Source organism: Mobula hypostoma, chromosome 8, assembly GCF_963921235.1.
Source record: "Mobula hypostoma chromosome 8, sMobHyp1.1, whole genome shotgun sequence".
Classification (NCBI taxonomy): domain Eukaryota; kingdom Metazoa; phylum Chordata; class Chondrichthyes; order Myliobatiformes; family Myliobatidae; genus Mobula; species Mobula hypostoma.
In genome coordinates this window covers 158,524,910-158,546,584 of record NC_086104.1, presented here as the reverse complement: position 1 = coordinate 158,546,584, position 21,675 = coordinate 158,524,910, and the positions used below count along the sequence as shown (strand labels likewise).

Here is a 21,675-nt window from a genome sequence, read left to right as displayed (position 1 = left end):
AATCCAGAGCAACACACACAAAATGCTGGAGAAATTCCGCAGGCCAGATAGTGTCTATGGAGGGGAATAAACAGTCGGCAGAGTGAGAGAAGCTAGGAAAAATGGCAGCAGGGGTTTTGTAGACCCAGGCAACTTCTTCTACGTGACCCATTAAACAGCTTACTCTTCCTTTCTCAGTCTTTGTTTTCTTTACGAGGTGGCTGGGGTTCTGTTGAAGCCCGTGATCTGCAGTACAAACTACAGTTCCCCGCGAGAGGTGGGTTTTCGCACCGGCCGTGTGGTTTGGCATTTCTATGTCTCCAGGAACGGCCTGGAAGATCTGCACCTTCGGGGGGGATGACCCGATTCCTTGCCGACTTCGCCGACGGAAGCGTCTTGGAGATCGAAGCATCGAGACCGCGGGCGGCGTGCACTGAAGGCCCCAGCACTCAAGCAATACTTCTCTCGATGGCGGGAGGGAGAGAGACTGTCGATCCCCAAATTGGGGGGTGCTTGGAGAAATGGCGCAGAAGATTGTAACATGGGAACAGCGGGGTGCTGCTCTCCACCCTCATTGCTACAGGAGAGCGAGAGCCTGTCTGAGATACCAAAGTGCTGGCATATGGACTGTAATGTTTGATGGACTCTAGATTGAGGTCCCTTTGGGGGCTTTTTCTATTGCTTTTATGGTGGGGGGGTGGTGCTTCTGCCGGTGTGTTCGAGGGAGGGGGAGGGTTGATGTTTCTGCTGTTGCTTGCGTGTAGGGGGGAGGGGTGAATTTGGGGTTCTGATATCACCATCATCCATTCTTTGGGGTTTCCTGTTTCACGGATGTCTGGGAAGAGTAAGAATTTCAGACTGTATACTGCATACATTCTCTGATATTAACTTGAACCATCTGATGTTTTGGACTGAGGCACTTCATCAGGACAGGAAGGGGAGGGGGAAGGTGCCAGAGTAAGAAAGTGGGGAGGGAGGGAAAGAAGTACAAGCTCGAAGGTGACAGGTGAAGCCAGGTGTGTGGGGGAGGGGTGAAGAATGATACTGGGAGATGGTAGATGGAGAAGATAAAGGGCTGAAGAAGGAAATCTGCTAGGAGAGGACAATGGGAGAAAGGGAAGGAGGAGGGGCACCAGGGGGAGGTGAGGTGAAGAGGTAAAAGGCCAGGGTGGCCTTGTTATCAGATTCCAGCACTCTGCAAATCATCGGCCACTCACCCTGGCTTGTTCACCGTAGGCGATTCTGTGCAGTTCAGTGTAGCAGATCCTAATGCCTCTATACAGCACTATAAGCAATAGACCTCCGACAAACACCGTGAAGGAGGACCCGATTGCTCCCCACCACATGTCCTGACTTATGATCCGACAGCTAACACTAGGCTTCACGATCTCTTCAGAGTCTAGATTCTGCTTTGTGGCGGATTCTGTCACGCGCTCATCAAACCTCAGCTTGAGTGCAGCAAAGAATGAATTCCCCATTTTACGCGCTCTTCTCAGTCCTGGTATCAATGCTGGTCTCGCTGGCTGTCACTCTCCAGTCCACTGATGTAAGCTCACCCACCCTTGTGTGTCACCCTCCGAGACAGTGTTGTAAGCCCACCCACCATAATGGGTCACCCTTGTCCACTGATATTACCCCACACACCCTTGTGTGTCACCCTCCAATAGAGTGTTGTAAACCCAACCACCTTTGTCCACTATTACCTCACCCACCATTGTGTGTCACTCTCCGATAGAGTGATGTAAACCCACCCACCCACCCTTGTCCACTGATCTAAGCCCACCCACCATTGTGTGTCACTCTCCAATCCACCGATGTCACTTCCTTCCTCCCTGGGTCACTGCGTCGACATAGGATCACGGCTCACTGTGTCCCCCATCAAACCAGAGAATTGATCCCCACCCACCCACCTCCCCACACTGCAGGTCTATCATTGCACGCACAACCTTCCATAGAGAATCACACTTCGGTCTCAGTGACCTCACCCAGAAAGTAACCCACATCCACCACTGCCCCCTGCTCGTTCCACACTCTCACCACCCTCTGAGTGAAGAAGATCCCCCTCAGATTCCCCTTAAACATTAAATAAATAAAGATTGTAAAGATAAGAAAGTCTGCAGATGCTGAAATCCTTCAACTGTTCACTTCAAATGTCTGCATGATTTGTATCTTTTTCTTTCTCTTGTGCATCGAGTGTTGACTTTAATTTTCTTTAATCGGGTTCTTTCGGGTTTCTTGTTTTATGGGTACCCGTGAGCAAACAAATCTCAAGGTTGCATAATTTATACGTTCTTTGATAATACACGAAATTTGAATCTTGAAATCCAAACGAACACACAGAAAATGCTGGAGGAACTCAGCAGGTCAGGCAGCATCTATGGAGATGAATAAGCAGCTGCTACTTTGGGCTGAGCCTCCGTCAGGGCTGTAATGAAAGGGGGAAGACCTTGTAAGTAACTCGAACAGTTTGCCTTTTCTTCATGTTAGCGTTGATCTCCTTCAGAACTTTCACTGAGCTACTGCACGCTCAATGGCCAGAGTCTGTCTGTCTTTGCAGGAATGAATATACGAAAAAACCAGAAAGGAAACAATGGAGATAGACAGCTTCAGACTGAAGAGCTAAAGTAATTAACATCCATGAGAAAGAATGTAGTAAGGGAATTACTGAGACGGAAAGCTGATAAATCCCCAGAAACTCAAGACTAACATCTATTTCAATCACTAAGCTTGTTTGTTGCTCCAGAATCCAGTTTCTCCTGTCTTCACCTGAGGATCAAGAATCAACTTTATCCACCGTGTACATTTACATGCATTACGAATTAATTTCCTGTGGTGGGCTGGTCAGGGAGCGACATGCAACACCAACAACAACATCTTTCAACAATTATAAAAGTAACTTTCAGTTATATTGGCTCGTATATGTCTAGGGGAAATCCCACCCAGCACCTGCCTCAACGCTTCCCACGGAGTCGGCTGCCGCCTGAATCAATCCCAAACATCAATCATCAGCCAGCACACCCAGTACGTTTTACCAAGTACACTTTACAGATATCACTAAGTCTATGAAATTAATATAAATTCCATACAGAAAAGGAAGTAATGGAATAAAAGAGGCGCCAGACCTATCAAAGTCCAAGTTCTTCGTGCGCAACCGTTGGAGCTCAATCAATTCCTGACGACCACCCGGAGTGATCGACCGGAGCCTTTCACACGTCTGCCGTCCTCCCCGTCTCTCCTCCGACTCCCCCCAAAAACCCCGTCCCCAGTTATATGATACAGCATTATCATGTGAAAAAAACGATATTTGAACACCCATTGGCTAATAGCACCCTGCTATCTGTATTAACCCAAGCAAATGTCTAGCTGGAGACTTTCTCAGCATTTAACATAACAAAGAAGCATTCCCCAGTATAACATAACAAAGAAGCCATTTTAAATTTAACATACAAAAAAGAAAGGTCCCGTACGTAAAGAATAAAGAATTATATATAAATAAAAATATTAATTATCTTCGAGGTTAAAGGATGGTTATGGAATAAAATTTGCTTAAATAAATACTGGCACGTATTTACAATATGAACAGCGTTTCAGGTAGATGGGATAGAAGATGGGAGGTGTCAGTGGGTGATAGGTGTGGGTTGTAAGCAGGTGAAACCAGGTGGAGGTGGGAGACCTAAGTGGGCGATGTGGTGCTGGAGGAGCATATGGGAGCGGAGACAAAGTGAGATAAATCAGCAACATCTTCGAAAGGCGATAACTCAAAAGTTGGCATCCATCACTAAGGACCCTCATCACCTAGGACATACCCTCTTCTCATTGCTGCCATCAAGGAGGAGGTACAGAAGCCTGAAGGCACACTCTCAATGATTCAGGAACAGCTTCTTCCCCTCTGCCATCCGATTTCTGAATGGACAATGAACTTCTGGTTTAAGATGGCGCAACTGACATTGGGCAACAGCTTACTGACAGTTTTTCAAAGCAAGAAATATGACTAAATACTCTATTAATAACACTTGTTATGTAGAAAATTGTGGTAAACGATCACCGCAAACAACGAAGAAGGGGAGGCTGATCCGAGTGTCGAGGTGTGCAGGTATGGGATGAAGTTAGAGATGGAGAGAGCGAAGCAGAGAAAAGTTGGAGCAGATTTTGTTTCACTGTTTGTCCACCTAAACCAGGAGCGAGGTTGGATCAATGTAGGCACCAAGCCTATTTAGAAAGGTCGAGCACAGGCCAGAACACGGGGCCTAGGCCCAGAGGGTATCAAAGCAACATGGCCCAGGTACTAATGAGGGGGACAACCTGGTGCGTGGACAATTTAAACGCCGGCCGGATGAACTGAAAAGGAAGGGTGTTGGGACTGGAGGCAAGGGTTGGGGCCAGTTCTGCTCCGCGATGTTTTACTCCAATGTCCTCCGTGGTGAGGCTGAGACCGTGCCGGGCTCCGTGCTGAAACTGTGCCGGCAGCTCTGGGCTCAGTGTTTGTGAGCTTCGCGGTGATCTGCCTCTGTGTGATGGACTGAGACTACGGGCCCCTTCCGACTGCTCTAGGCCCCGGGTCAATGGACTCAATTTCATTATGAATGCTTTATTGTTTGCATGATTTGTTTTTTTTCTCTCTCTGCACTTTGGGTGTTGGTCTTTTTTAAAAATTGGGTTCTTTCTGGTTTCTTGACTGTAAGCAGACAAATCACAAAGTTGTATAATTTATGCATATGTTGATAACATTTGTACTTTGACATTAAAACTGGTTCCGATTCTGACTCTAAATTGAAGGAGTAGAGGTGAGCCAGAAGGAGGAGAGGGGCAGATAGACTCCACAGGTGGGTATTACCTGAAACTGGAAAGTATAATGTTCATACCACTGGATATAGACCACTCAGGTGAGATGTGAGCTGTTGTTCCTTTAGTTTGTGTTAGGTCAGACAGGTCAGTGTCAAAATTAGAAGGGACATGAAATGGAATAAAACTGAGGGCTCAGGTTGGCCTTGGGTTTCAGCAGGTACAGGGCAAGGCACATAGTGCTTGACCATGAGACCATAAAACACAGGAGCAGATCAGGCCATTCAGCCCATTGAGTCTGCTCCACCATTCTATCATGGCTGATTTATTATCCCTCTCAACCCCATTCTCCTAACTTCTCCCTGTAACCTTTAATGCCTTTAGCAATCAAGAATCTGTCGCCCTGTATTTTAAATATACTGATGACTTGGCCTCCACAGCCATCTGTGGCAATGAATTCCACAGACTTGCCACTAAATTCCAGCTAAAAAAATTCACACTCATCTCTCTTCTAAAGGGAAGTCCTTCTATTCTGAGGCTGTGCCCTCTGGTGCTAGACTCCCCCCTCTATAGGAAACATCTTCTCCACGCCCACTCTATCTAGGGTTTTCAATGTTTGATAGGCTTCAATGAGATCCCCCCTCATTCTTCTGAACTCCAGTGAGTACGGTCCCAGATCAATCAAAGGGTCATACATTAACCTTCTCAGTTCTGGGATAACTCTCGTGAACCTCCTCTCGACCCTCTCCAATGCCAGCACATCTTTTCTTCAATAAGACACCTAAAAACTGCTCACACAGTCCAAATGTCATCTGACCAATGCCCTACAAAGCCTCAGTTTTGTTTTATTGCAAGTCAATTTGAGTACGGGAGTAATATTTTACAACATTACACAGATCCCCGGTGAAAATGCACCTACTGCATTGTGAATCGTCCCACTTCCAAGGGTTAGGGTGAGTGAGTTGTGGGTGTGCTGTTTTGGCAACAGAAGCATGGTGACATTTACAGCTCACCCAGCCCATCCACAGAGCGTGCTGATGGTTGACACAAGCGACACATTTCACTGTATGTTTCAAAGTATAGGTAACAAAGAAAGCTCATCTTTCAGTGAAATGAGCAGGGTCAAGCAAACGGACCATGTACAGCCTCCTCCTCCAGCCTAGCAATTAGTTATTAACAGGCGTCGGGGGATGGGGGGGTCAAAGTGCACTGGAACAACAGACGTAAGGCCTCTGGAGTCCCAGTGCTTGTGGTGTGGGAAGATCGGGGCTCTCGTTCACAGCAAAGGTTTGTTCTGCACTTAGATGAGTGTTGTGGGTGGCGCAGTATCGTAGTGGTTAGCAAAGCACTTTACATTACCAGTGACCCAGGTTGAATTCCCACCGCCGCCTGTATGTCCACCCCATAACGGAGTGGGTTTCCTCTGGGTGCTCCAGTTTCCTCCCAATGTCCAAAGGTGAGCTGGGCGACCCGGTTGGTAGATTAACTGGCCGTTGTAAATTGTCCTGTGACTAGACTGGGATGAAAGCGGGGGATCGCTGGGTGGCATGGCTCACAGGGCCAGAGGGGCCTATTCTTCACCGTGTCTAAACAAATACCTAGAGCTCGGGGTCAGGGACGGGTCGGGACACAGCTCACCTTTCTCCAGCACCTCCCAGCGTCACTGACGTTCCCCCGGTGAGCAGCTCGGTGCTGCTGCTGTCCTCCGGGGGGGGCCCTGGCCAACCTGCGTACTGCAAGTTCCCAGCGGGGCTGAGTGACGAATGAATGTTCACCCCAGGACACCGGTCAGAACTCCTCGCTCTCCTTCCAAACATGCCCTTACAATCTCCGACACGCTCCAGAGAGCGTGGGTCAGGTCGAGGATTGTGGCTTCACGGACGGACAGCAATGAGCGCCAGAGGCTCCTGTTGTTAATTCTCATTGACCATACAGAGTTTCCCTCCAAATCCCGAGGCACTTCCCAGAGGTCATGCACACCCCCATGTCCCACCATAGGGCAGCAGGGCAGCATAGTAGTGTAGCAGTCAGCACCAACAAAGGAGGTTCAATTCCCACCACTGTCGGTAAGCAGTTTGTACGTCTGCCCATGACCATGTGGGTTTCCTCCGGGTGCTCTGGTTTCCTCCCACAGTCTAAAGACGCACAGATTAGTGTAAGTCAGTGTGGGCATGCTACGTTGACACTGGAAGTGTGATGACACTTATGGGTTGCCCACCAGCACATCTTCAAACTCTGTTGGTCACTGACACAAATGATGCATTTCACAGTGTGCTTCGATGTTTCCATGTACCGGTGATAAATAAAGCTAATCTTTAGAGAGGATCTAAGCTTCTTCGGTGTAAAAAGAAAAAGCTAATCTTTTACACCGAAAAAGCTAATCTTTAGCTTCACCTTCCCCAGTGTGGGAGCAGCTGGTGGTCCTTCTAATGGCTTAACTTCGGCCTCATGGGCCGAGGCCTGTTGTACTCCTTCAGGCCTTGCTTTAAGGGAGTAAGTTGTCCTTACAATATCTGCTAATGGCTGCCCAGGGAACACAAGGGCCTCTTCCACCTCAATGGGAAGGATAGGAAAATCTCACAACCCTGCCTCAAAAAGAGTGGAGAACGTTGTGTCTAAATTGCCACTTGTAAAGCCACCCCTCACAATGAGTCACTTCTTCAACCTGCCCAGCGATGGGCGGGAGAGACAAGAAACTCAGGGTTTAGAACCCACCCTCTGTGTCCCTCAGCACAAAAGCCTCGTCCAGCTGTTTGTATGTGCCTTGCAGGGGCTGAACGAGCTGGACCAGCAGCAAGACCACCATGGCGGGAGAGGGGAGGCCTCGAAGAGTTGGGATCATCGGCTTCGGACACTTAGGTAAGGTTGAAGGCAAGAGATGGCACACTGGTCTTATAGCTCGAGAACGCAATTCTGCAGTGAAGTCACAGTTGCAGTGGAGGAAGCACAGTGGACATTTTGTGAGGGAGGAATACTGGTCCCAGGACACCAGTTGGAGGTGACTGAGGTGGTTTGGGAGCTGGAGATGAAAGTGAACAAGCTCTCCCTGATTCTCTCAAACACGGGAAGTTCTGTAGAAGTTGCAAATCTTGAGGGACAAACACAAGTCCTGATGAAGGGTCTCGACCCAAAACGTTAACTCTTGCTGGCCTGCTAAGTTCCTCCGGTGTTTTGCGTGTGTTCCCCTTGCTACTTTTCAAATGCTACATGAGCCGGAGAGAGTACACTGGTACTTCGTACACATCTCTCCTGCGCCCGGAGTACTGGAGTTGGTCAATGGGTCGCAAGGTGAAGACGGTCAAGAGGTGAAGATCCGTGCCAACCGTACCACACAGCTCAGACCGCAGGGTGGAGCATTTGAGAGGAGTGCGACTTCCACTGCGCTGTGCTCTAGTGGGAATAGTTTAGAGATTTTGGGATTCTCGGAAACTTCCCGCTCAGGTGCACTGCTCAAGATTAGGAACAACATGGTGCCGGTTAGTGTAATGCTTCACAACGCCAGTGACCCGGGTTCAATTCCTGATGCTATCTTTGAGGACTTTGTACGTTCTCCCCGTGACCGCGTGGGTTTCCTCTGGGTGCCCCGGTTTCATCCCACGTTCCAAAGGTGTTCCGGTTGGAAGGTCACATGGATGTAACTGGGTGGTGTGGGGTTGTTGAGCTGAAAGGGTCTGTTAACATACGGTATAAAGAGAGAGAGAGAAATAAAGAGACAGCGAGGGGGAGGAAGTGAGATAGAAATAAAACCAACAGGATTACAGAGATAGCTCATGGGACTAACAAGATGCACAAGTCACTCAGGGTGTTTAACGGGTGTATAAAGTTACTGGATTATTCACACTGTAAGATGTACAAAATAGTGAAGCACGGGGGAATCTCCACAGGGGCACCGGGGATGTAAAGCACAAATACAAATTGTGCATTGAAAATCGGTTTGGTAACAACAACCCCCACGGTATGTGGAAAGGCATCAAGGCGCTGACAGACTACAAAACCAATAATCTGCTGCCAGATGATGACGCCACACTGCCTGATGTCCTGAACGAGTTCTTTGCCCAGAGGGAGGAGGCTGCACCACTCATCCACCCACCTGACGATGAGTCCACACGGGTCCTTAAGCAACATCAGGTGAGATCCACCCTGGGGAAAGTGAATGCGAGTCAGGCAGCCGGCCCAGACGGAGTGCCCAGTCCGGTACTGAAAGCACTTGCCGACCAGCTTGCTGAGGTGTTTACAGGTATATTTAACCTCTCACTGCAACAAGCTGTTGTTCCAACATGCCTTCAAACCTCCGCCATCATCCCAGTGCCCAACAAATCAGCTGTGAAGTGTCTGAATGACTAGAATGACTGTCGCCCTGTAGCGCTGACACCCACAGCCATGAAGTGCTTTGAGAGACTTGTGCTCTCACACATTAAGGCTATAATCCCACCTGATCTGGACAAACACCAGTCTGCCTACCGGGCAAACCGCTCCACAGAGGATATAATCGCAACAGCCCTCCATATTGCTCTGACTCACTTAGAGGAACCAAACACTTATGTGAGGATGATATTTGTGGAATTCAGTTCTGCATTTAACACAGTCATCCCCCATAAACTGGTCAGCAAACTGAACACTCTTGGCCTTGGTTCCTCCCTGAGCTCATGGGTCATGGACTTTCTCACAGACCGACCACAGCAAGTCAGAATTGGTAAGCACACCTCCACCACCCTCATCTTAAACATAGGCACCCCACAGGGCTGTGTGCTGAGCCCTATGCTCTACACACTCTTCACACATGTCTGCACCCCCATCTACACCTCCAACTCCATTATTAAATTTGCGAACAATACCTCTGTGGTTGGCCTGATCTCAGACGAGGATGAAACAGCCTACAGGGTTGAGGTGGATCATCTGATGGAGTGGTGTAAGGACAACGACCTGGTCCTTAACACTTCTAAAACAAAAGAGATGATCATTGACTTCAGGAGATCAAAGGACAGAGTACACATCCCCCTCCATGTACATGGAGAGGTAGTGGAAAGTGTGGAACCTAAAGTTCCTTGGAGTTATGTTGTCAAAACAGCTGACATGGACCACCAACACCTCGCTGCTTGTATAAAAGGCACAACAAAGACTCTTCTTCCTCAGAAAGCTGAAACAGGCCAAACTCCCACAAAAGCTGCTGCTTAACTTCTCCAGAAGCACAATTGAAACCATCCTGACCAATAGCGCCACCGTGTGGTATGTCAGCTGCACAGCCGCTGGGTGACAAGACCTGCATCGCCTGGTGAAGGCAGCCCAGCGAATTGTCAGGATGGAGCTCCCAGGACTGGACACCATCTATTCCAGCAGACTCAGGAGGAAAGCAATCAGCATAACCAGAGACACCACACACCCCGGCCACTCCCTGTTTGACCTGCTACCGTCCAGCAAAAGGTTCAGGACACTAAAGGCCAGAACAAACAGACTGAGGAACAGCTTGTATCCCAGAGCTGCGGCCTCCATCACACCACTCCCACAGAACAATGACTGAAACTGTGAGCACACACATGTACACACAGGGACTCAAATACTTGCACTAACGGCACTTTGTGCATTACTGTGATATTCTGGTGCTGCTGCAACTTATGTTCTGCTACTTATCTATTTAATACTGTTTTTCTATTCCTGTCTTGTTTTTATCTACCGCTGTATTTAATTGCCTGAGAGGAAGCCAATCAGAGTTTCATTGTACCGATGTATAATGACAATAAAGATCATTCAATTCAATTCAATGATAAAGACTGAGCTCATTATATATAGCATTATCTACACTTTATAAAGCTGCATTATAGTTCAGTTTATGACATTGTTTGTGGGGTCATAGTTTATGCTTCATGGTTTAATGTACTAGGGTTGGGTCACACAATTTGTGTTCAGAGTACTTCCACTGTCTATTACACTGTTATTGCTGGAGGAACTCGGCAGGTCAGGCGACATCTATGAAAGTGAATCAACAGTCAAAGTTTCGATGCCGAGACCCTTCTTCAGGACTAGACAAAAGGGGGAAAAGGCCAGAATGAGAAGGTGGAGGAGTGAAAGGACTTCAAGCTGGCAGGTGATAAGTGAGACCGGGCGAGGAGGAAGGTGGATGGGTGGGGAAGGGGGGAAGAAGTCAGAAGCCGGGAGGTGATAGGTGGAAAGGGTAAAGGGCTGAAGAAGAAGGAATCTGATAGAAGAGGACCATGGGAGGAAGGGAAGGGAGGGCACCAGAGGGAATTGATGGGCCGGTGAAGAGAAGAGAAAGTGTGAGAGGCGAACCAGAACAGAATGGAAAAAGGGAAAGAGGAGTGGAGTGAAATAAGAAACTCCTCACATTTCCAGAGGAACTTGCTCTGGATTTCCAGCATCTGCAGAATCTCCTGTGTTGATGATTTTCACACTGCCCTGTTCCCTGGGGGGGCTGGCTATGCTGTTACTCATGTGCCCTCTTTTCCTTGTCCACAGGACAATATCTCACCAGGAAGATCGCGGAGGAGGGCAAGCAGAACAGCCTGGAACTGGCCTTCGTATGGAACAGGAACCAAGCGAAGATGGAAGGGAAGGTCCAAAGGGAGCATCAGCTGGAATCTCTCAGCGAGATGGTGCAGAGGTGACAGGTCACCCCCAGATATGTGGTGAATGGGGCAGGATGTGTGGTGTTTCAGGGTGTGTGGACAATGTACAGTGTTTCAGGGTGTGGACAATGTGTGGTGTTTCAGGGTGTGTGGACATGGGAAAGGGCCAGAGGCAAGACTGGGTGGTTTAGCACTGTAGAGGAACAGGGGAATCTTGGGGTCCACATCTATAGATCCTTCAAAGTTGCCATGCAAGATGACAGGGTGGTTAAGAAGGTGCAGGGTGTGTTGATCTTCATCTGTCGGGGATTGCGTTCAGCAGCTGTGACGTCATGTTGCAGCTCTATAAATCTCTGGTTAGACCGCACGTGGAATATTGTGTTCATTTCTAGTTACCTCATTCTTGGAAGGATGTGGAAGCTTTAGTGAGGGTGCAGAGGAGATTTACCAGGACACTGCCTGGATTAGCGAGGGTGCAGAGGAGATTTACCAGGATGCTGCCTGGATTAGCGAGGGTGCAGAGGAGATTTACCAGGACGCTGCCTGGATTAGCGAGGGTGCAGAGGAGATTTACCAGGACACTGCCTGGATTAGCGAGGGTGCAGAGGAGATTTACCAGGACGCTGCCTGGATTAGCGAGGGTGCAGAGGAGATTTACCAGGATGCTGCCTGGATTAGCGAGGGTGCAGAGGAGATTTACCAGGACGCTGCCTGGATTACAGGGAATGTCTGAATGGTTAAGCGAGGCACAGCTTTTCTCTCTGGAGAAAGGGAGGATGTGAGGTAACTTCTTAGAGGTGTACAAGATGATAAGGGGCGTAGATGGAGTGGACAACCAGAGACTTTTTCCCAGGGTGGGAATGGCTAACACGAAGGGGCATAGTTTTAAGGTGATTGGAGGGCAGTACAGGGGTGAATGTCAGAGGTAGGTTTTTTTACACAGAGAGTGATGTGTGCGTGAAAAGCCCTGCCAGGGGTGGTGATGGAGACAGATACATGAGGGACATTTAAGAGTCTCTTAGACAGGCACATGGAGGATAAAAAATGAAGGGTAATGTGAGAGGGAAGGGTCTGATTGATCTTGGAGCTGGTTAAAAGGTCGTCACAACATCGTGTACTGTTCTATATTGAACCTGCACTGAACATAGTCTGAGCACAAGTGGAGCAAAACTCCAATAATCTTGTTCAGGAATCTCCACCACTCAACATCTAGCTCACTGGCTGCCTTTTCTCACAACACGCCTTTAGATTTACTGGGTTCAATGGAAACATTTCGCTCTGCTGTATTACACCCCAGGGTGAATGAGGGGTCTGCTGGTGTCTCAGCAATAGTAAGTCCAGAGGGAATGTTCAGAGAGTCACTGGACTGTGGTCACTGTACTGCCCATCTCATTAGGCTGTATTGGTTGTTTATGTGAATGATGCGTTTCACTACATGTTTTAATCTGCAGTACTATGCAAAAGTCTTGAGTACCCCGGCTATATATACTGTATGTGTCAAAGACTTTTCACAGTACTGTACGTGATGAACTCGTACAGTATGGATAATTTTTCATATTTACACAGTTTGTTTTCCCTTTGCACGTTGGTTATTCGTCTATCTTTGTTTGTGGTTTTTAACAGATTCTACTGTATTTCTTTGTATCTTCAACAGTTTCAAAGGTACATTTAATGTCAGAGAAACGTATACAATATACATCCTGAAATTCTTTTTCTTTGTAAATACCCACAAAAACTGAGGAATGCCCCAAAGAATGAATGACAGTTAAATGTTAGAACCCCAATTCTTCTGAGAATGCCTACAAGAAAATGGATCTCAGGTAGTATATGGTGACATATACATACTTTGATACTAAATTTACTTTGAAATTAATGAATATGGAAGAATGATGAAAACAGAAACCGTCTGTTTTCAGGCACCTGAGGTGGACCAGGTCAGACTAGATGGGCTGAACGGTCTTCTCCTCTGCCATAGTGATGTTGTAATCCTCAGGCATGAAGAACTGATCCCTGTAGAGTCAGGTTGGTCACCAGTACCTGCTTCCCTGCCCCTTTCTACCTCCAGGGGTCTTGTCATCCTCGGGATCCCGACTGCAGCTGCCACTGGAGCTGCTCACTGGATATCCGGGTGTGTTGCTCCTCTGGCCCACTTCCCACTGGCTCTTTCTTCTTTCCAGACATGTGGATCTGGTTGTGGAAGTCGCCCATCCTCAGATTGCAAAGGAGTTTGGGGAGGAGATCCTCAGACACGCTGATTTCATGGTAAGGCTGAGGGTGTTTGATGGGACACAGCGAGAGTCCTAGGTTCGGGGATCGTGGTCTGTCTGACCCCATCAACACATCCATGACTGAAGGATTCCTTGTGTATGACCCTCCCAGCGCCCCATCGTTAGGGAAAGCCCCAGGGAGCTTTGCAAAGGACAGAGGATGGCAGAGGGCAACAGCAAGGTGATTGAGATGGGGAGGAGGGACACAGACAGGTAAAACCAGCAGTGGAACCCAATCGCAAAAAGATATGGTGAAAAAAATTAAAAACGTGCTCAATCTTGGACAACCTGGACCAACCCTGACCATGACAAATCTAAATCTGATCCAACCAGAGCACAGCCAAAATGAATTGAAACAGGATAGAATAGAACAGAGATGAGGCCGAATTACTTTAGCCAAAGAGTGGTTCATCTTTGGAACGCATTGCAGAGATGTCTGTGGAAGCCAAGTCATTGGGTATATCTAAAGCAGGCGTTGACCAATTCCAGATCAGTAAAGGTGTCAATGATTACAGGGAGAAGGCAGGAGAATGGGGTTGAGAGGGATAATAAATCAGCCTAATGATGGAATGGCGGAGCAGACTTGATGGAATGACACAGCAGACTTGATGAAATGACACAGCAGACATGATGGAGTAACACAGCAAACTTGATGGGTCGAATGACTTTGTGCTGCTCCTATGGACTCTTCCAGTGCTGATGTGAGGGGTTGGGGGGGGGTGGCGGTGTGGTGCTGGGGGGTGGGGAATCACTCAGGGAAGGCAGGGCGCCCGTGATTGAATAACTCTTCCCCCAGGTCGGCTCTCCCACCGCGTTTGCTGAGCAGGCAGTTGAAGACAAGTGTCGTGAGGTGGCGAGGAGGCATGGACACACCCTCTACATACCCAGCGGAGCACTGTGGGGGGGAGAGGACATCCAGAAAATGGCCGACAGAAAGACCCTGAAGGTCAGGAATGTGTAGAGTGCGCGGGTGGGGGGGAGGAGGAGAGGAGTGGACAAGGCGGGGAGGGGGAAGGAGTGGGGTAGAGAACGTTTGTGGTTAGGTCTGGGGTAGCGAGGTAGTGAGGATGGGGTGGGGTTAGAGATGGGGTGCTGATGACCTGATTCTGATTTGAAGAAACGATATACCAGATGTGGAGTTACGGCAACAGGTGAGATGGGAGGTGGAAGTCCCTGAACCAGACCTTGAGGAAACCCACCTAGATCCCCCTCCCCAGGTATGCACTCAGAATCTCACTGCCACCGGTGGTAGATGGACTTGCAGCACATTTGTAGATTGGCAGGTATGATGTTGTAGGCCTCACTGAATCATGGCTGAAAGTAGATCATAACTGAGAGCTTAATGTCCAAGGATACACATTGTATCGAAAGGACATGCAGGAAGGCAGAGGAGGTGGTGTGGCTCTGTTGGTAAAAAATGAAATCAAATCATTAGAAAGAGATGACACAGGGTCGGAAGCTGTTGAATCAGTGTGGATAGAGCTAAGGAACTGCAAGGGTAAAAAGCCACTGATGGGAGTTGTATACAGACCCTCAAGCAATTGTAAGGATGTGACCTACAAATTACAACGGGAGATAGAAATTGCATGCCAAAGGGGCAAAGTTACAATAGTCATGGGGGATTTCAATATGTAGGTAGATTGGGAAAATCAGGTTGGTGCTCGACTCCAGTAGGGGGAATTTCTAGAGTACTCACAAGATGGCTTTTTTGAGCAGCTCGTGGTTGAGCCCACTAGGGGAACAGCTATTCTGGATTGTGTGTTGTGCAATTAACCAGAATTGATTAGAGAGCTTAAGGTAAAAGAACTTTTAGGAGAAAGTGATCATAATATGATTGAATTCTCTCTGAAATTTGAGAAGGAGAAGATAAAGTCGGATGTATCAGTATTACAGTGGAGTAAAGGGAATTACAGAGACGTGAGAGAGGAGTTGGCCAGGTTTGATTGGAAAAGGACACTGGCAGGACTGACAACAGAGCAGCAATGGCTGGAGTTTCTGGAAGCAATCCAGAAGCCACAGGATTTATACATCCCAAAGAGGAAGAACTATCCCAAGGGCAAGATGACACAACCATGACTAACAAGAGAATTCAAAGCCAACATAAAAGACAAAGAGAAGGCAAAAATTAGTGTGAAGTTAGAGGATTGGGAAGTATTTAAAAACCAACAGAAGGCAACCCTGACAAAGTAATTAAGGTGGTAAAGATGGAATAAAAAAGCAAGCTAGCCAATAATACTGAAGTGGATACCAAAAGTTTCTTCAGATACATAAAGTGTAAAAGAGAGGCGAGAGTGAATATCGGACCAGTAGAAAATGATATTAGAGAAGTAGAAATGGGGGCAACAAAATCACAGATGAATTGAATAAGTATTTTGCATCAGTCTTCACTGTGGAAGACACTAGCAGTGTGATGGAAGTTCCAGGTGTTAGGCTCAAGAAGAGTGTGAAGTTACCATAACGAGGGAGAAGGTGCTTGGGAAACTGAAAGATCTGAAGGTAGATAAGTCAACTGGACCAGATGGTGTACACCCCAGGGTTCTGAAAGAGGTGGCTGAAGAGATTGTGGAGGCATTAGCAATGATCTTTCAAGAATGACTATATTTTGGTATGGTTCCAGAAGACTGGAAAATTGCAAAAGTCACTCCACTCTTTAAGAAGGGAGAAAAGCAGAAGAAAGGAAATTATAGACCAGTTAGTCTGACTTCAGTGGTTGGGAAGATGTTGGAGTCAATTATTAAGGATGAGGTCTCAGGGTACTTGGAGGCACATGATAAAATAGGCCATAGTCATCATAGTTTCCTCAAGGGAGAATCTTGCCTGACAAATCCGTTGGAATTCTTTGAAGAAATAACAAGCAGGATAGATAAAGGAGAATCAATTGATGTCGTGTACTTGGATTTTCAGAAGGCCTTTGACAAGGTGCCACATGTGAGACTGCTTAACAAGCTAAGAGCCCATGGTATTACGGGAAAGATTCTAGTATGGATGAAGCAGTAGCTGATTGGCAGGAGGCAAAGGGAGCCTTATCTGACTGGCTGCTGGTGACGTGGTGTTCCGCAGGGTTCTGTACTGGGACCGATTCTTTTTACGTTATATGTCAATGATTTGGATGATGGAATTGATGGCTTTGTTGCAAAGTTTCCTGATTATATGAAGATAGGTGGAGAGGCAGGTAGTTTTGTGGATATAGAGAGGCTAAAGAAGAGCTTAGACAGATTAGGAGAATGAGCAGATTAGGAAATGGCAGATGGAATACAATGTTGGGAAGTATATGGCCATGCACTTTGGTGGAAGAAATGAAAGGGTTGACTATTTTCTAAATGGAGAGAAAATACAAAAAAAAACTGAGGCACAAAGGGACTTGAGAGTTCTTGTGAATTACCTGTGGTGAGGCAGGCAATTACGATGGGGTTCCGGCCCGAAATGTTGACCATTCTTTTCCACAGATGCTGCCTGACCTGCTGAGTTCCTCCAGCATGTTGTGAGTGTTACGATGTTAACATTCATTTCAAGAAGACTAGAATAAAATTCAAGAATAAAAGCAAGGATGTAATGTTGAGACTTTATAAAGCACTGGTGAGGCCTCACTTGGAGTATTGTGAGCAGTTTTGGGGCCCTTATTGTAGAAAGGATGTGCTGAAACTGGAGAGAGTTCAAAGGAGGTTCATAAAAATGATTCCAGGATTGAATGGCTTGTCATATGAAGAGCGTTTGATGGCTCTGTACTTGTATTCGCTGGAATTCAGAAGAATGAAGGGTGACCTTATTAAAACCTATCAAATTGTGAAAGGCTTTGATAGGGTGGATGTGGAGAGGATGTTTCCTGTGATGGGAGAATCTAAGACCAGAAAACACAGCCTCAGAATGGAGGGGTCCTTTTAGAATGGAGATGAGGAGGAATTTCTTTAGCCAAAGAGTGGTGAATCTGTGGAATTCTTTGCCACTGGCAGCTGTGGAGGCCAAGTCTTTACAAATCTTTATGTATATTTAAGGCAGTTGATAGATTCCTGATTGGTCAGGACATGAAGGGATACGGGGAGAAGGCAGGAGACTGGGGCTGAGAGAAAAATTGAATCAGCCATGATGAAATAGCAGAACAGACTCAATGGGCCAAATGGCCTAATTCTGCTAATGGTTTTATGGTAGTGTAGTGGTTAGCGTGATGCTATTACAGTTCAAGGTGTCAGAGTTTAATTTCAATGTCCTCTGTAAGGAGTTTATACTTTCTCGCCATGACTGTGTGGGTTTCCTCCAGGTGCTCCAGTTTCCTCCCACAGTCCAAAGACCTACTGGATAGTAGTGTAAATTGCCCCATGATGAGGTTGGGGTTAAATCGGTGGGTCGCTCAGTGGTACAGCTCGTCGGGCTGGAAGAGCCAGTACCAAGCTGTAATTTTAAATATTAAAATAAAATTCTCCCCTTCTGCCCAGGGTCTGAAGGTGACAATGATCAAGCACCCAGACAGCTTCAGGCTGATGGGCCACCTCGAGGAGCGGAAGGAGAAGGGGAGGGGGGAGCGGACCGTGCTGTACCAGGGCCCTGTGAGGGACCTGTGCCCATTGGCACCCAACAATGTCAACACCATGGCCGCTGCAGCCATGGCTGCCCACAACCTGGGCTTTGATCAGGTGCAGGGCTGCCTGGTTGCCGACCCCAGGTGAGTACGATGCATGGCGATCTTGTTCTCCCGTGCTCTGGTGCTTCGTGACTCTGTGGTGGGAAGCAGGGCCTAGGCAGGAGTCAGTGTGGATGAAGTGAGCACAGTGCGTGACGGTTGATTGAGACGTGGGCAGCAGAGATTCAGAGGAAGTCATGGAGGGTGGATCAGTATAAGAGTCCTGACCATCATCACAGTCGCTGCGTTTCCCTTCCCTCTTCTACCTTCTGTACAAAGGAGATTCCAGTGAAGTCCTCCCTCCCTGGAACAATTAAACATACAGCATAGAACTCTACAGGCCCTTCAGCCCACTATGTTGTGCTGCCCTTTTAACCTAAAGGCATCCGTTAGTCTTGCGAGACCATGGATCTGCGCCTGGAAAGTCTTCACTCTCCAGGGCGCAGGACTGGGCAAGGTTGTGTGGAAGACCAGCAGTTGCCCATGTTGTAAGTCTCCCCTCTCCACGACACCGATGTTGTCCAAGGGAAGGGCGTTAGGACCCATACAGCTTGGCACCAGTGTCGTCGCAGAGCAATGTGTGATTAAGTGCCTTGCTCAAGGATACAACACGTTGCCTCGGCTGGGGCTCGAACTCACGACCTTCAGGTCGCTCGTCCAATGCCTTAACCACTTGGCCACGTGCCTTTTAACCTGCTCCAAATCAATCTAACCCTTCCCTCCTCTGTCACTCTCCAGTTTTCTATCATCCATGTGCCTATCTAAGAGTCTCTTAAATGTGTCTGCCTCTACCATCACCCCTGGCAGGGTGTTCCACACACCCACCACTCTCCCTGTTAAAAAAAAAACTTACCCCTGACATCCCTCTCTAGGTTTTCCTCCAATCACCTTAAAATGATGCCCCTTTTATCAGCCACTTCCACTTCCATGTTGGGCACGTGGCCAAGTGGTTAAGGCGTTCGTCTAGTGATCTGAAGGTCGCTAGTTCGAGCCTCAGCTGTGGCAGCGTGTTTGTGCCCTTGAGCAAGGCACTTAATCACACATTGCTCTAGTCTGTGTGAGGAGTGGCGCCCCACACAGACTTCCAATCTGCACCTTGTAAGGCATGAAAATGCCCAACGCAGGCCTCTCATGGTCTGAGTCGATGTTCCCTCCTCCACCCAGAAAGCGTTAACGATGTTACCCAAATCAATAGCACATGACGAGGATTTTCTGCACACTCTCTGGGTGTTCCAGAACAGATTACACCAGGACAGTGCACCAAAGGTGATGCCTTGGCCAGTAGCAAGGGATGATTATGGTGGGTCTGACCAGGGTGGGAGATGTTCCACACCCCCTCCTACACTGGTCTAGTAGTGGTTTGCTCTTTGATCCCACAGTTTAACAGACTGGCACGTGGTGGACATCGAGCTGAGCGGCCCAGTTGAGGAAGCTACAGGTCATCAATTCACAGTGAAGAGCACGCGATGGAACCCCTCCTCACCGGGGGCTGTGACGGGGGCAGCCACCTACGCTTCATTCTGGAGTAGTCTGCTGAGTAAGTACCAGTCTGTGTCTGTGTCTCTACCTCGATACGCCAAGCCCAGACAGTCCAGTAGCTGGCAGGGCCTGCCGATCATGTTACATCTTTGGGCACTGGAACCAGAGAACAGGCATTCGGTCCACCACATTGAGATGACCCTTCAACCAAGAGGTGAGGAGGAGTTTCTTTAGCCGGGGGTGGTGAATCTGTGGAATTCGTTGCCACAGGCAGCTGTGGAGGGCAAGTCATTGAGTATATTTAAAGTGGAGGTTGATCACTTCCTGATTAGTCAGGGTATCAAAGGTTACGGGGAGAAGGCAGGAGAATGGGGTTAGGAGGGAAAATAAATCAGCCATGATGGAATTGTGGAACAGACTCGATGGGCCGAGTGGCCTAATTCTGCTCCGATGTGTTATGGTCTATTCGACAACAGAGAAAATGCAAAGGAACTCGGGCTCTGTCAGGCCTGATATCAACTCCCCGTTCCTGCCTAGTGTTATCCCGTCTATTGGGACGCCAGGTAATAAACCAGTTTACCAGTTCTCCAACAGTTCCCTCCCCCGCAAATAGGGAACAGGGTCAACAGCAGGCCACTCGGCCCCTCGATTCCGCCCCACCATTCACCATCTTCGGCCCATCTAGACTGACCACCTGCGCCAGTTCCCCAGACACTCCCCGCCCCTGCCAGACATTTACCTGTCTCCGATTTAAATACTCCCCGGGGCCTCTTCTCGCCGGCACGGATTCCTCCCTCAGCGGTACCCCCTCCGAGCTCCGGGGCCCGGTCCCCAAGACCCGGACACGGGTTCCGAATCCGCCCACCACCCCCCCGTCCCAGACACCCGGCTCTCTTCCCCAGGACCAGGCCCCTCCAGTCCCTGCTGGGAAGGGAACTGCTGCTCCCCGTCCCACCGGAAAAAGAAGCAAGTTCGGTTTGTGGAACCGTTCAAGGTTTTTTCTACTTGAAGATAAATTGTTAAAGCGGCTGTTCAAAGCGCGACCGTCCTCGTATCATGCAGAGCAGATGGAGCGGTTTCTCTGCCGCTCTGAATTGTGGGAATGCAACCTGCCATAATTGTGTTCCCGTTATCACCCAGAGCACATATTGTTATGTTCCATTGTCAGTGCACTCTGTTACTGCATCCTGATAAGTCAATCAGACCAGATTGTCGTATTGCTAGACTGTCCCATCAAGTAGGGACGTCCCAGTGGCTATTTCGCTTCCTTTTCATGCAAATATTTAATTGCTAACGTCCTCACTTTTATTGCTCTTCTTCAGACTGCAAAGGTCACGGGGGAAAACTCTGTCTCTGCTGATGATCTATCTCTACCAAACATTATGGAAGACTGCGTCAGCGTTTAGAACTTAAGCGAGTGATACAACGTTGCTCGAAACCATAATTCCTCACACAAACAATAAAATCGCGATCTCTATTACAGTACTTGCGACACGTCTAGAGTCTCTTTTTGGGGGGAGGGCGGCGAGCACCTCGTGCAACCAGGGCACTGGTTGACTGGTTTAAAATCGGGTTCATGTCCACAAAATGGCAATCGAGACAAACCAGGAAATTCTAGGCAGGTCAGCCTTGTATCAGTGATATATTGTAGAAGATTTTGAAGGATAGGAAAGTTCAAAGTAAATTTGTTATCAAAGTACATAAATTCACCATATAGAACCCTAAGATAATTTTCTTGCGGGCATACTCAATAAGTCCAATGACGATAATAGAATCAATAAAAGACCGCGCCAACAGGGCAGACGACAAACTGTCCAAATACAAAAAGAGGGGTAATAACTGTTCCTAAACCTGGTGGTGTGAGTCCTGAGGTCCCTGTACCTTCTTCCTGATGGCAGCGGTGAGAAGAGAGCATGACCTGGATGGTGGGGTTTCTTGATGATGGATGCTGCTTTCCTGAAATGATGCTTCA

At 48.1% G+C, this 21,675-nt stretch overlaps 2 protein-coding genes across 3 annotated transcripts in view; one reads left to right on the top strand and one right to left on the bottom strand.

Moving 5' to 3' along the window:
* LOC134351231 (calcium-activated potassium channel subunit alpha-1-like) overlaps positions 1-1,457 on the bottom strand; it is a 111,956-nt gene extending 110,499 nt beyond the window's left edge. Inside the window, exons 1-2 of the mRNA XM_063057336.1 lie at positions 1,197-1,457; positions 164-412 (exon numbers count right to left, since the gene is read on the bottom strand). Coding sequence (XP_062913406.1) covers positions 164-412; positions 1,197-1,457 — 510 coding nt within the window. The remainder of the gene's footprint in view (positions 1-163; positions 413-1,196) is intronic.
* A 4,494-nt stretch (positions 1,458-5,951) lies between these two features.
* Positions 5,952-21,203, top strand: aspdh (aspartate dehydrogenase domain containing). Of its 2 annotated transcripts, XM_063057230.1 has the most exons (8): positions 5,971-6,048; positions 7,532-7,620; positions 11,233-11,377; positions 13,520-13,604; positions 14,406-14,555; positions 18,040-18,266; positions 19,604-19,761; positions 21,026-21,202. In XM_063057230.1, the coding sequence occupies exons 2-8, from the start codon at positions 7,566-7,568 to the stop codon at positions 21,061-21,063; spliced, it is 858 nt and encodes a 285-aa protein (XP_062913300.1). In that variant the 5' UTR covers positions 5,971-6,048; positions 7,532-7,565; the 3' UTR covers positions 21,064-21,202. The 2 variants fall into 2 exon arrangements, with proteins under 2 accessions (XP_062913299.1, XP_062913300.1); XM_063057229.1 differs by lacking the exon at positions 7,532-7,620 and having other exon boundaries at positions 5,952-6,048; positions 21,026-21,203.
* Positions 21,204-21,675: the final 472 nt, after the last annotated feature.

Excerpts from the sequence above, each read along its gene's own strand:
- aspdh (XM_063057229.1), top strand. The coding sequence starts at position 5,952 with ATGGGGGGGTCAAAGTGCACTGGAACAACAGACGTAAGGCCTCTGGAG. Across the intron at positions 11,378-13,519 it reads CTCAGCGAGATGGTGCAGAG|ACATGTGGATCTGGTTGTGG; the intron begins GTGACAGGTCAC and ends TCTTCTTTCCAG. Across the intron at positions 18,267-19,603 it reads TGCCTGGTTGCCGACCCCAG|TTTAACAGACTGGCACGTGG; the intron begins GTGAGTACGATG and ends TTGATCCCACAG.